This window comes from Panicum virgatum, chromosome 6K (assembly GCF_016808335.1).
Source record: "Panicum virgatum strain AP13 chromosome 6K, P.virgatum_v5, whole genome shotgun sequence".
Lineage (NCBI taxonomy): Eukaryota > Viridiplantae > Streptophyta > Magnoliopsida > Poales > Poaceae > Panicum > Panicum virgatum.
Window position 1 is genome coordinate 30,758,216 of NC_053141.1, and position 13,164 is coordinate 30,771,379.

Here is a 13,164-nt window from a genome sequence, read left to right on the forward strand (position 1 = left end):
AAAGTATTAGCATAAAAAAAGCTGGCAACCCGCGCTATTAGTACATGTCATCTTGCTAGTTGAATTATAGTTTAATACTATTGAACTATTTGGTGTATGCTACCCAATGCCATCCCATCCTCCTCTACAACCGTGTTGCTATCACTCTGCTGTTGTTCTGGCAAGTGGCAACAACTATTTCCTCTCGCGTCCCGGTGGTCTGATGGGCATCTAACGCCATCCCCTCGTGTTTATTTTAGCTGTGAGAGCTGGTGAGATCTGGATGCAGGTCAACACTAGTCAATTGGAGGGAGACCCAGACCTCTTTCCTAGGTCTGCTCTGTCGCTCGTTTACTATTGAATTTGTAATTAGCAGAGCACGCAGAGACGACACACCTTCCCCAGCGGCAAGATCGATATCACGGGCAAGGCCATGGCGGTAGCTACGAGCCTACGAGGAAGCAGCGGGAACACTGCTACAGCCAGGAGGTCCTTGAAACACGGCCGGCTGGCGGCACTCTCACTTCGCTGGGTAGTTCTCTTCTCTGTTGTTCCTGCACTTCCTAAGGAGCCATGCCGGCGTCGATCGAGATGTCGGCACCCAGCGCCGCTGCTCCGGTGGTGGAGCTGCCCGGGGACTCGTCGGAGTACAAGCTCCGGAAGCAGCTCCTGCTGCTGGCCACGCTCGTCCTCAGCGTCACCTACGTGGCGGGGCTGGAGCCGCCGGGCGGGGTGTGGAAGGAGGACGGAGCCGGCGGCGGCGTCAGTGCCGGCGCGCCCATCCTGCGGTCCACCCACAGGCCCAGGTACCTGTCCTTCTACTACTGCAATTCCGCCGCGCTCGTCGCGTCGGTCGTCGTCATCTTCCTCCTCCTCCTCAAGAACCCCACCAGGGTCCAGCTCGCTGTGTTGCGGCTGGTCATGGTGCTGGACCTGCTCGCCCTCATGGGGGCCTACCTCACCGGAAGCTGCCAGCAGAGGCCCGCCACCGTGTACGCCGCCTCGCTGGTGCTCGCCCTCTCCGCCTATGTTGGCCTCCACATCCTGCAGGCGCTGTCCCACTCGCAGTCGCAGGCGGCGGCGGAGCGGGTGACGACGGAGCATGACCGCGACGACGAGGAGGAGGAGGAGGAGGAGGCGAAGGGACGGCGCAAGGTGGTGCTCCTGCTCGCTACCTTCGCGGTGGCCGTCACCTACGTCGCCGGGCTGAACCCGCCGGGCGGCTTCTGGGACTCGGCAGCGGAGCGCGGCGGCTACCGCCCCGGCGACTCCCTCGTCGAGGCGCACCACAAGGGCCACTACAGGATGTTCTTCTACTGCAACACCACCGCCTTCGTGGCGTCCCTCTACATCATCGTGGTGCTCCTGGAAGAGAAGCTCAGCGCGAGGACGGCGCGCTCCATCGCGCTCTACGTGTTTGTCCTCGGCGCCCTGCTCGGCCTGGTGGCGGCCTACACCGCCGGGAGCTGCCGGGACACGGAGTGCAGCGTCTATGTCGTCAGCCTGTTCGGCGCAGTCCTCGCCTTCATCTTCCTCGCGATGGGGATGGTGATGGTGCTCATGCCAATGTTGAAGCGCCGCCTCCGTGCCAACAATCGCAGCAACAACACGATGCTAGAAGGCGGGCAATCGGGCACAATCGATCAAGCAACAAAGAAGGTCAAGTCCCTTGTGGTGCTTCTTGCCAATCTCGCGGCGACCATCACGTACCAGGCGGGGCTGAACCCGCCCGGCGGCTTCTGGCCGGACGGCCGCGACGGGCACATCGCCGGCGACGCCGTACTCCTGTCGAAGCAGCCGGCGCGGTACAAGGCCTTCTTCTACTGCAACTCGACCGCTTTCGTCGCGTCCGTGGTCGCCATCGTCATGGTCCAGAACGTGAAGCTGGTTAGGAGCCACACCTTGCTGGCGGTGATGGTGCTGGACATGTTCGCCCTCATCGGCGCGTACGCCGCCGGGAGCTGCCGGGACCTCCGGACCTCCGCCGTCGTCGTGGCCCTGGCCGCTGCCGTCCTGCTGTACGTCGTGGCACAGGTCCTCTACTTCACGCTGCTCGCGGCGGAAACCAGCAGCACGTTGCCGGAGAAGGAGCACAAGCATCTCCTGCTGCTGGCCATCCTGGTCGCCACCATCACCTACCAAGTCGGCCTGACCCCGCCTGGCGGCTTCTGGATCAGCGACGACGACGGGCCACTCGCCGGCCACCGCGCGGGCTACGCGGTCCTCCTCGACGCCAACCCGCGGCGCTTCAAGGCCTTCTTCTACTGCAACACGGCGAGCTTCATGGCGTCCATGGCGCTCATCCTCCTCCTCGTCAACCCCAACCTCCACCGGCTCGCCATCCGGTGCTACCCGCTCTACGCGTGCCAGGTGGCAGGCCTGATCGGCCTCATGGGTGCCTACGCCGCCGGCAGCGCCCGGAGCTCGCGAACATCCATCGTCGTGTTCGTGCTCGTGGGCGCAGTGATCGCCGTCATCGCCCTGAACATTACCGTGTTCGACTTCGTCCAACGAGGCAGAGGCGCCGCCGCTGAAGTGCATGGCCCGAGAAACGCCGACGAGACGGAGTACCGCGACGAGGTGTACGCTAAACGCAAGTACCTGATGCTTCTCGGGATCCTGGCCGCGAGCGTCACCTACGAAGCCGGCCTCGCGCCGCCGGGCGGCGTGTGGCAGGACAACAACGGCGGCCGCCGTCGGGAGGCGGGCAGCTCGGTGCTCCACGACACCAATAGCCGCCGCTACCACGTGTTCTTCTACAGCAACTCCACGTCCTTCATCGCGTCCGTGGTCGTCATCGCCCTGCTCCTGCAGCAGATCCTGCGGCGTCGCCGTCACCGCCGCCCGGACCAGGAGAACCCCGACCTGCTCCTCGTCGCCACGAACACGGCCGTCGTCCTGGACTTGCTGGGGCTCCTGGCGGCCTACGCGGCCGGCAGCACCAGGGAGTGGGAGAGTGTCATCGCGCTAACCGGGCTTGTTGTGCTCTTCATGGCAATCCATGCCGCGGTCTGGTTGTACCGCCAGAGACGCCGTTGCTGCAGCTGCGGCTGCGGCGGAGCAGTACATGCTAATAACCAGGGGAGCCTGCCAATGGAGGAACAAGTTCCAAATGGTCATGGCCAGACTTCACAAGGGGAGGAGGCATAGTTAAGTACTGATCGTTTCAGTTCTGTCTACTAGTATAGATTATTAAGAGGGTATGTAGTTCTGCGTCTGCTTGCCGTTTGTCTTGTATGTTGGGTGCTGCTAGTTGTTTCTCTGTCAGTTTAGATTATTGAGAGGGTAGTTCTGTGTTTAATAGCAGTTTGTTTTGTGTGTTGTATTTATTAGCTGAGCTGATTCTACCAAAATGGCCCACTTTGGAGATACGTGTTTGGTTGAACTGTGGTTTTTTAAAAAATTGCTATGAGCTGTGGGCTATGCAAAAGTAGTTATGAAAAAGCAGATGTGAGAAAAGCAGAAGATCATTTGGTTGCGTAGCCGTGACTTTTGAGAAAACTATTAAAGGAGCCCACGTGCCATCCATAGCCATCCCACTCAACTCTCCCTCTCTCACTAACGAGCGGACGATACCTATCGTCATCTTCTTCTTCCCCCACACCGTCCCCTGGAGCTCTCGATCCCTGAACGTAGCACCCGCGGCGAAGCTCGCCCTTGGTGCGGCGGGTCGCACCATCCCTACCACCAGCGGCGGCGCTGACTGCCCAAATTCAGCGCTGGCTGGCCGCGACGCCTCCGCCGTCGGAGCTTCGCCCTCGCCGCGGAATAGTCACAAGGAATTCTAGCTCCGTGTGCCTATCAGGTTACCTCGGCCCCCCTTGCCGCATTCCTCGGCCACACCGGCTACAGCGGCTGGTTTCCTCGTAGCCGCTGCATTGGAGTGCAGGTCTGTCCTACTGCTCCCTCCCTCCATCCATTGAGTGGGCAGGGGAGAGGGCCGCTGCCACCGCTGTGGCCGCCCAGCAGGCACGGCTGACCCTCGTACGCTGCCAGATTTGGGGAGGGGCGCCGCCGGAGGGAAGCTTGGGAGCAGAGCGCCGGCGAGGAGGCGGAGGGGCGCCGCCGGCAGAGGCGGACCCAGGATTTCAAACATGGATATTCAAAATATTTAAGAGCAATCTTTTGACAGCCTAGATCTAATTTTTGGCATGTCTAATTGATTGAGCATCAATTAACACTAATTATATATAGTTTTTTCTTCTAACTTATGCAACTGACATTTTTAGACCAACATACAACAAGTGAAAAATCATAACTAAATTTTGGTGGGGAGGACCAGAGTGGTGGTGGTGGGCTGCATCATTTTCGAACTTCTGTCATGATGTTTTGCTGTTCATTTTTCATTCTTTTTCATCATATACTTAAAAAATACTACATATATAAATTTTTAGTAAAAAATAATGGGTATTCAAGTGAATACCCTTGCTCCCACTTGGGCTCGCCCCTGGGCGCTGGCCAGGAAAGGGTCGTGAGATGGAGGAGGAGCGACGGAAGAAAAAAGAACGTGAACCGGTATCTATATAATCACTGACTAGTGGGTAATTGTGTGCCAAAAGCCAGTAAAAGTAGGGAAAAAGATGCTTTTGGATTTGTACTAGGGAAAAGCTGGCTTTTGACAAAAGCGGTTATGACTTTTGGACTCTTTGGTTGGTTTTTCAATTTTGCAAAAACAAAAACAGGTTGCAAGCGCAACCAAAGGCATCCTAAGCACGTGAAATTCCTATAAATTTGCTTCCAATTTGGCAAGAAAGTTTACACACAATCTTAGAGCTGATGATGTTTATTTGCTTAGAGAAGTTCAAATCATTCTGGTTCTAATTTTTTACTATTTCCTACAATATTCATGTGTCTTCAATTTATTCTATGTGAACTGGGGCTTGCAAAAGTTCTTGGTGGTTAGTGTTTACACTGAGCATGTATGTTCCGTGAGAAACGTGAGGTGGAAGTTATGGATCAGCACACTATATTTCTCAAACCAAACAACAAAATTGTGTTCAAAGCTAGGATTAGATATGATTCAAACATAAGCCGCAGCTCAAATTAAACACTAATAAGTATGTTGACATAGCTGAACAGTCAAAACTGCCCAACCTAAAAACACTATTCACAGAAGTCTGTGGATCACAAACCTAGCTCGTCTTAGAGCAAGACTAATAGTTACACCCGCTGCCGGCTGCAATAAGTGGTGGACCCGCAAACATTTAATGTAGAGTGAAAAGTGCAGTCAATAAGAGCTAAACATTTAATGCAGAGCTGAAAGTGCAATGAATGGTAGCAGCCGAAGCGCATACGCGCCCTATTGGATTTCGCCCCCTCCCAACCTCTTAGGGCATCCCCAACCCACCACATCAGCTAGTGTCCATAGAATTTATTAGAGTGCCACATAAGCAAAAATATGATGTGGCATTGAGTACATATACTAAAGCTCCAAGAATCGGAGCATTTCCGTGAGTCGTGGCCCCACGTGGGACCCACGCACTGTTTATGCGGGTCCCACATACTATTCAGGTGGGACCCGCGCGCTATTCAGGCGGGACCCACGTGGGACCCACGCACTATTCATGCGGGACCCACGTGGCCCGCGGTTCTATTAAGTGAGGCGTTTCCGTGAGTCGTGGCCCCACATGGGACCCACGCACTGTTTATGCGGGTCACACATACTATTCAGGTGGGACCCACGCGCTATTCAGGCGGGACCCACGTGGGGCCCACGCGCTATTCAGGCGGGACCCACGTGGGACCCACGTGCTATTCAGACGAAACCGACATGGGCCCACGGTTCTATTAAGTGAGCCTTTTATCTTAAAAAATTATTTTCCTTCCATTATTTGACAATACAAAATATATTTGATTACTTCCTACATATAAAAATAATAACTAAACTTTGTATACTATATTCACACGTGGTAGTTCTACTACTTTTTGGCTTTGGGTTTCCCTTCGTAAACTCACAAAATATACCTACTGACACACAAAAAAACGAATTCCTAAGAAAAAATTGTCTGTACCTCTATACTAAAATGCTTGAGATCGGCGCGCTCTCAGACTCTAAACTACTATGCCGTTTTACTATAATTTTTAGATTTAACTCAATGCATCGATACGATGTTGTTTCGAATATAGTAGCGAATAATATTTTTCCATTAATATTTTAGGTCAATGTTTTTTGTATAGGCGCGCGTAGCGCGCCAACGTGACTAGTAAGAATTAAAGAAGAAAGAAAAGAAAAAAAATGAAGAAACGGTGTCGCATGCAGGAAACTGGGTCGACACCGCAAATCCAATTGCGCGGTCGATCGCTAGCAGCGATTCGAGCGATCGATCTATCCACTCGCGCGGTCGCGCATGGGACCCACCTGAGATCCACGTGATCCATCCAGTTTCCGTTTCACACGGATCTTCTCTCTCCCTTTCAGATTTCCATTCTCCTTCTCTCTCATCTCTTGTTTTAGCCGGCGCGGAGATTTCCAGTCCCCTCTCGCTGCTGCGTTCTTCAGCTGGCGGAGACAAGGACCGGAGGCACTTGCTTTTTTTATTTATTTTGTGTTGCAATGGAAATGTTATATACATAACTTATGTTCTCATCTTATAATTTTTCTTCTTTTGCATGAGTTATATACACAAATGTTTTACTGAAAGTTATATATGTAATCTTTTTTCTTCTTTTGCATGAGTTATATGCACAAATTTTTGATAGGAGAAGTTATATATATAATCTTTTCTTCTTCTGCATAAGTTATATACACAACTTTGTTTTAGGAAAAGTTATATATATAGTTTTTTCTTCTTTCGCATGAGTTATATACAATTTTTTTTGTTGCAAAAGGGCTTGTAGCCTAGTGGTTACAAGAGCCTCAGTAGCACTTGAGGTCCTGGATTTGACTCCCCGTGTAAGCGAATTTTCTAGGATTTAACGACATTTGTGCTTTCAGTGGTTGGCGACGTTCCCGTCGACAGCGGAGCGCCCATGGTGACTTCGTCAATCTCGAGAATTTGGCAGCTCAGTCTCTCGGAGGTGCTCATAGAGCTGGAATCGCGTGCGTGTATTCATAGGGATAGTGTGTGTGCGTGTTTGTGAGCGTCTATTTCTAAAAAAAAAATATATAAGTTTTTTTTATAAGAAAAATTATATATTTTAAAGAAAAGTTATATATAGAGAGTTTTCTTTCTTTTATTAATATAAATATTTTGCTTCTTTTTTGCACTATGATGAGTAACGGAGACGCGGCACGGGACCATCGGTAGTGTTCCCTTGCGAGTAACGGGGGCGATTACCTTGCGGTTTGTGCCTGCATGTGAGATGGCGCGTGTGTGAGCGCGGAAGTGTCGCAAGCCGTAAAAAGGAAAGAATATATTTCCGGAAAGGGACATTATACTGCTGTCGGAAGCCGATTGCTAGTTTTCCTCCTAGCGCGCGCTCGCCCATTAGCAAAGCCCGGTGGACACTCGCACCGAGACGTAGGAAACAGCCGTTTTTTGCGTTGGGGCAGAGTCTTCGTTTCCTTGCCACGCGCTTTCTCCATGCTCCTGATCCGCTACGTCCGTGTGGTCTCTGGCCATGCTCCAATCTTCAGCATCCTGTGCTCCAGTCGACGAGCTTCTAGTTGCCTGTGGCGGCGGCGGCGTCAGGCATCGGTGGCCTTCCTGCCTTCGATATATGCCGCCGGAACTCGAAGGTTCAGCGGCGCGTAACAATCCTCCGCGGTGGAATCGACACTGCAATGCAAATCAAAGCTCCTGCAGCACAAAATCGATGCTCAACGGCAGGATATTTGACTCCCGGACGGTGGAAATCGAAGCTGCCGCTGCTAATCGGGTACCGTGATGGGCAATATCAGCGGGGAACAGCATGGACGAGCTCCGCAGCATCCACGGTGTTGCTTTCCCTTGATCAGATCGACCCTCTTGCATGCTTGGTGAGTGAGTTTTCACGGCTGCTTGCTTGAGTTTGTTTAGCTTGTTACGTGGCTTGCCACATCTAATCCTGTTCTATTTGGTGAATATGCAAAGACTAATTAATATTTTATTCCTATAAAAACTAGTATGGACACTATGCATTGAATAGGTAGTGTCTGCATGTATATTAATTATACTCTCTTTCCTCTGGACACCACTCATAGACATCATGGATTGTAACTGCCCTAATACTAGAAATCTGAGGAAAGTCAGCGTCAGGTCTACTGGCTTCATTGATCAGTCAGTCCCGAGTCCCAACCAGGGTTAACGAAACCGGTGGAAACCGGTCCGGCCCGGTTACGGTTTGGGCCGGTATCAAACCGGCCCCAATTCAAAATTTAAATTTGAATTTTAAAAAAATAAAAATTCCCAAACCGGTCGAACTGGTCGGTAAACCGGTCAAACCAGTCTACCGGACCCAATTCAAAATTTAAATTTGAATTCAAAAAAATGAAAAAATCCCAAACCGGTCATACCGGCCGGTAAACCGGTCAAACCGGTCGGTATACCGGTCGGAACCGGTTGTACATGCGATTTTGAATTTGGATTTGAATTCAATCGGTTTTCGGTCAAACCGGTCCAGTAAACCACTATCGGAGGGCGGCGGTTTGACCGGACCGGTCGAATTTGTAAACCCTGGTCCCAACAGTAGCAACGTGCAAGGTCACTTTACCGGTATAATTAGTCATGCTGGTTTGAGAGCCCTGTGGGCGCGTGCTCACGCGCTATATCTGGCATTATTAATTTAATCCACCAGGGAGGGATGGGCGGACGGACACACACACCACACGCAAAGCTCCTGCTTTCACATGGTTGTACATATACAAATGATCACGCGTGCGGGGTACTTGCGTACCATGCAGGTTCCACGAGCGCTGTTAAAAAGATGTTTTGTCATTGATGCTAAAAAAGGTGTTTTGTCATGGCCTCATGGGTACCAGGGTTCAGTCCCCGGCTGTTGAGGAATCAAGACAGAGTGTTTGGGTTGAGTACATACTCCCTTTGTTCCAAAATACAAGTCATTCTAGAAATTTTAAGACAGATTTACTAGAAGGTAAAATGACCATGTTTACCCCTATTTATTACTCATATTTGGTAGTAATTGATTCTTACAAGCAGATGCACTTTCTAAATAGGGTAAAGTGACTTATTTTTTGGGACAAATTTTGAATCTCAAAATGACTTGTTTTTTGGGACGGATGAAGTATGCTAAAAGAAAACCAGTGATGCCTGCCTTATTAGCATTGCGTGCGTGCTCGTGCGCGCAGCGAATCAACATGCATGGATGACAAATGTGCCATCAAGTGAATGTGCATGGATCCAATCTTCAAAGAACATGAAACTGGTTTTTATTATGATGGTGGGGAACACATTTTAAATGTGATGTTTTGTATGTGGTCATTATTTTTCAGAAATTTTTGAACCACTATCTTTTGTAATAAATATATTTGGAGCACATAAGGAATAATTGTTATTTTTGACCGAGCATATCTCCAATAGTTTTCAATATTTTCTCCGCAAAATTTGTTGTTTGCCAACTCTCCAAATAGCTATGAGGAGGCAAAAGAGAGTTCATCTCCAATAGTTCTCCATTTTTACTCCAAAAAATAAGAAGTTGTGGCCCCCACAAGGATACTTCCGCGGGAAACGATGCGGGGAGGGGCTACTAGGAGGGGAGAACCGGTTCGTATTTTTACGCACAAGAGAGGCCAATTAGTCAATTGTTAGGAGATGGAGAAGTAGGATGAAGAATTATTCGATAGTATTTTTTTCTTTTTTCCAAAAAACAAAAATGGAGACCGGAAGAGAGATTGAGAACGGTTGGAGATGCTCTTACAATTTTAACCATTATATACGTATACACTGAAATGAGGTTTTGATAACTTTTTGAAGTTCTACGTGTCCCAGTATGTTCGTGGTACAAATTTCATTTTTATGTGTTTTACTATTTTTTTAATTAAATCAATTTACTAAATAATTTTTAGTGGCGGGTGGGGACATCACCTATAATAGATCCCAATATACTAGAGGAGGCCCAGGACATACCAATATTTTGGCTATTCTTTAGGCTACCGAAATTTTGAAGTCTCCCCGTGCTGTCGCCACGCCGCCTCATCCCCGCGCTAGCTCGAGCTCAAGCCTCCTCTCCCCGCGCCCGCCCGAGCTCTGCCTTCCCACACCCGCCCAACCTCCGACCTCCTCCTCCCAGTGATGAGCCCATGGCTCCACAAAATAATTCATTTGGCAATTTCTCGGATGAGAACAAAGATTCAATTATTTTATCTGGTAATAATCTAAAGGTAAAGACTTCGCGACGGCCGGCCGTATTTTTTTTTTGTTTCGCTACGGCCGGCACTATCTGCCGTCCCTACACGATAGGGATCATCCTACCGTCAGTTCTGCACTGCAGCACAAGATTATCATCACCATCGACGGTGTTCCGCATCTCTCTCGCACTCCTCTCTCTCTCTATATCTCACATCAGAAAATGGAAGGAGGCCGTGGAGGTGGGATCTCCCGCCGCCGGCGCATGCCATGACCCCGTGAGGGAGCGGCGCAGCGTCCCCCGGTGAGCGGCGCAGCGTCCCCCGGTGAGCGGCGGTGCCCCGTCCCCCGACGAGCAGCGGCGCCCCATCCTCCCTGACGAGCGGCGGCCCCGGGCGAGGGTGCCCGCTGCGGCAGCCTCCGGCGAGGGCGCGCATGGAGGCAGCCCCTGACGGCGCTCGCGGAGTCGCGGTGGCCCCCGCAAGGGCGCACGCCACGCCCCCAGCGAGGAAGCGCCTTGGCGGTGCCCCCCAGCACGACTGCCTCAACATGCTCAGGATGGAGGCGAGCCTGGCGTCCTTCATGCGGCTACTGTGGCGCAGCCGCGCATGGGCCAAGGCAGAGCCTAGGCCGGTGCTCCAGATCCGCAACAACAACTACGCCGGCAAGTGAGGTCTTCCGTCCTCCTCCTCTTCCTATGGTTTGTATTTCAGATCAGGAGAGTTTTGATGGTTCGTATGTCAGATCAGGATAGTTCCGATGGTTTGTGAGGGAAACATGTAATGTTTGTTCATCTTTTTTTTGCATGATAGATTGGAGCACACTCGATGGTATGGTGCCAGACCAACAAAAGTAGTACTGCAGCCCATTAATGCAGATTAGATGCAAGATGACTCTGAACTTTCAGCATGGAAAGTGAAATAGTGCATTTCTGCTTCTTTGTAGCTATAGGTGCTATATCAGTTCATCCGCTAATTTGTTGCTCAATGAAATGAACCAATGACTTCAACCACAACCCTAATTTATAATTAATCTTTGGATATCAAAATACACGTAATTATCAGTCACATGTGTTTGTTAATACATTCTAGGTTCATCTGATGCACGATGTGGGACTATTGTGTTCTTTCATGGGGATCCTACTCAATCATTTTAGCTACCTCATTAGATATACCTCATTAGATAATAACATGGTTCTGATTAGGCAATAATATGATTCTGAACCATGCAAAATAGTTTACTTGATTAAGCAATGTTTAATTTATAAATTTATAATATATTTTTCAGCGGTTGCCTAAAGTACTAGGTAATATATAACTATTAGCACTGGTATTTGACACATAACCTAGTTCTTTTAGCCTGATCTGACCACATAGGAGTAAATGCTATGCGTGCAATCATCATTTGCTAAAAATTCCACATAGGTGCTAAACTCAACTTACCAAAATCATTAGATTCATGAATGGTTGTGCTTAATAAACTACACTACCTTGTTGATGCCTTGATGGTCCTGAAAAATCCCAAATAAGCAAATGTGAGCACAAACAAGACAAAGAAACTCAGTATTATTTGCTATTATATGATTTCTAGCATTTAAGTTGAAGCCAAGCAGTTTAGTGATTATTCAATACCAATTTAGTAATTTGATATAAACAATAATATTGTATTTGTTAGGCAATAGCATAGAATAATTCATTGATTAAACATATTCGATTTACTGGAATTTATTTGTAGGTTTCCATTGCTTGAGATGCAGGAGAGGTTTTTGGAGATGGAGTCAGAGGACTGCTTGATGAGGAGGTTGGAGCCTGCGGAGTCGATCAAGTCGTGGTAGCTGCGGCCGATGAGCTGCTGGAGATCCTCCTTAGCGGAGATCTCGCGGCGGGTGGCACCCTTCGCCGCGCGGATCTCTGGTATGTGCTTGGTGCGGAACAGCTCGTTGGTGTCGGCCGCTGCCGCCTCGGATGGCCGCCGCAGGCATCGCAGCCGCGCTTGCCCGGTGGATCTTCGACTTTTACTGTATTTTCTCACACATCTTTATCCCCCAATCCCTGAATGCTTTCGCATTTGTTTCGGCCTTTGTTTGCTGTGAATTGAAGATCCCTGGAGAATGTTAGAGTTTTTGCTACTAGCACGAAGGCTGCCTCCTGGTGAGAAAGTGCATAAAGGTTAGTCAGACCCATTCATTTTTTTTCAGTTGTGTTTAGTTCTTATTAGTTGATCTACTCTCTCAAGGGTAAGTTTATCTTCAAAGATCAACATTCATGCCGGAAGCTTCTCAAATCCTTTTTTTCTAGACAGTAACTTATTTTTCTACAAGCAGATCAGTACTATTTCTTGGTAATAATGTTTTTTCTACAAGCATATCAGTACTATTTTAGGCAATAATATATTTTTATACAAGCAGATTAGTACTATTTCTAGGCAATAATGTATTTTCTATACAAACATATCATTACTATTTCCAAGCAATAATGTATTTCTTACGAGCAGATCATTACTATTTTCTAGGAAATAATATATTTTTTATACAAGCAGATCAATTTTTTTTGTTCAGAGAAATCTTGCATGTTTTTGGTTCACTCAGCATCAAAATCACTAATCCAGGTTCTAATCTGCATTCAATCAGGAACTAAAAAAACTCCTTGGTCTTGATAGAAATTTTCTCTTGTTACATTAATAATTCTATTGAAGTGCTTCTATCGGAAATTCTCTATTGTATCTTATGTTCCTTACAACCTTTTTTTTTCATGTGCAGCGAGGAGAACTTATAGCTTAAATTCTACAGACTTGGCATCAATAAAGGTGGTGCCTGCAGGTAAGACATTTCTTTTTGGTCTAACGTACTTTTTGATTGCTTTGGTTTTGGTGAAAGGGAGAGATCAATTGCACATCATGTATGCAATTCAACATCATACTCGCCAGTCTGTTGGTAGAGTTTGTTGCTGATTTACGCTTGTCA

General features: G+C 48.8%; 1 protein-coding gene across 1 annotated transcript; it reads left to right on the forward strand.

Moving 5' to 3' along the window:
* Positions 1 to 229: 229 nt before the first annotated feature.
* Positions 230 to 3,364, forward strand: LOC120712209. Its single transcript, XM_039997932.1, has one exon. The coding sequence runs from the start codon at positions 553 to 555 to the stop codon at positions 3,127 to 3,129; it is 2,577 nt and encodes an 858-aa protein (XP_039853866.1). The 5' UTR covers positions 230 to 552; the 3' UTR covers positions 3,130 to 3,364.
* The last annotated feature ends 9,800 nt before the right edge of the window (positions 3,365 to 13,164 follow it).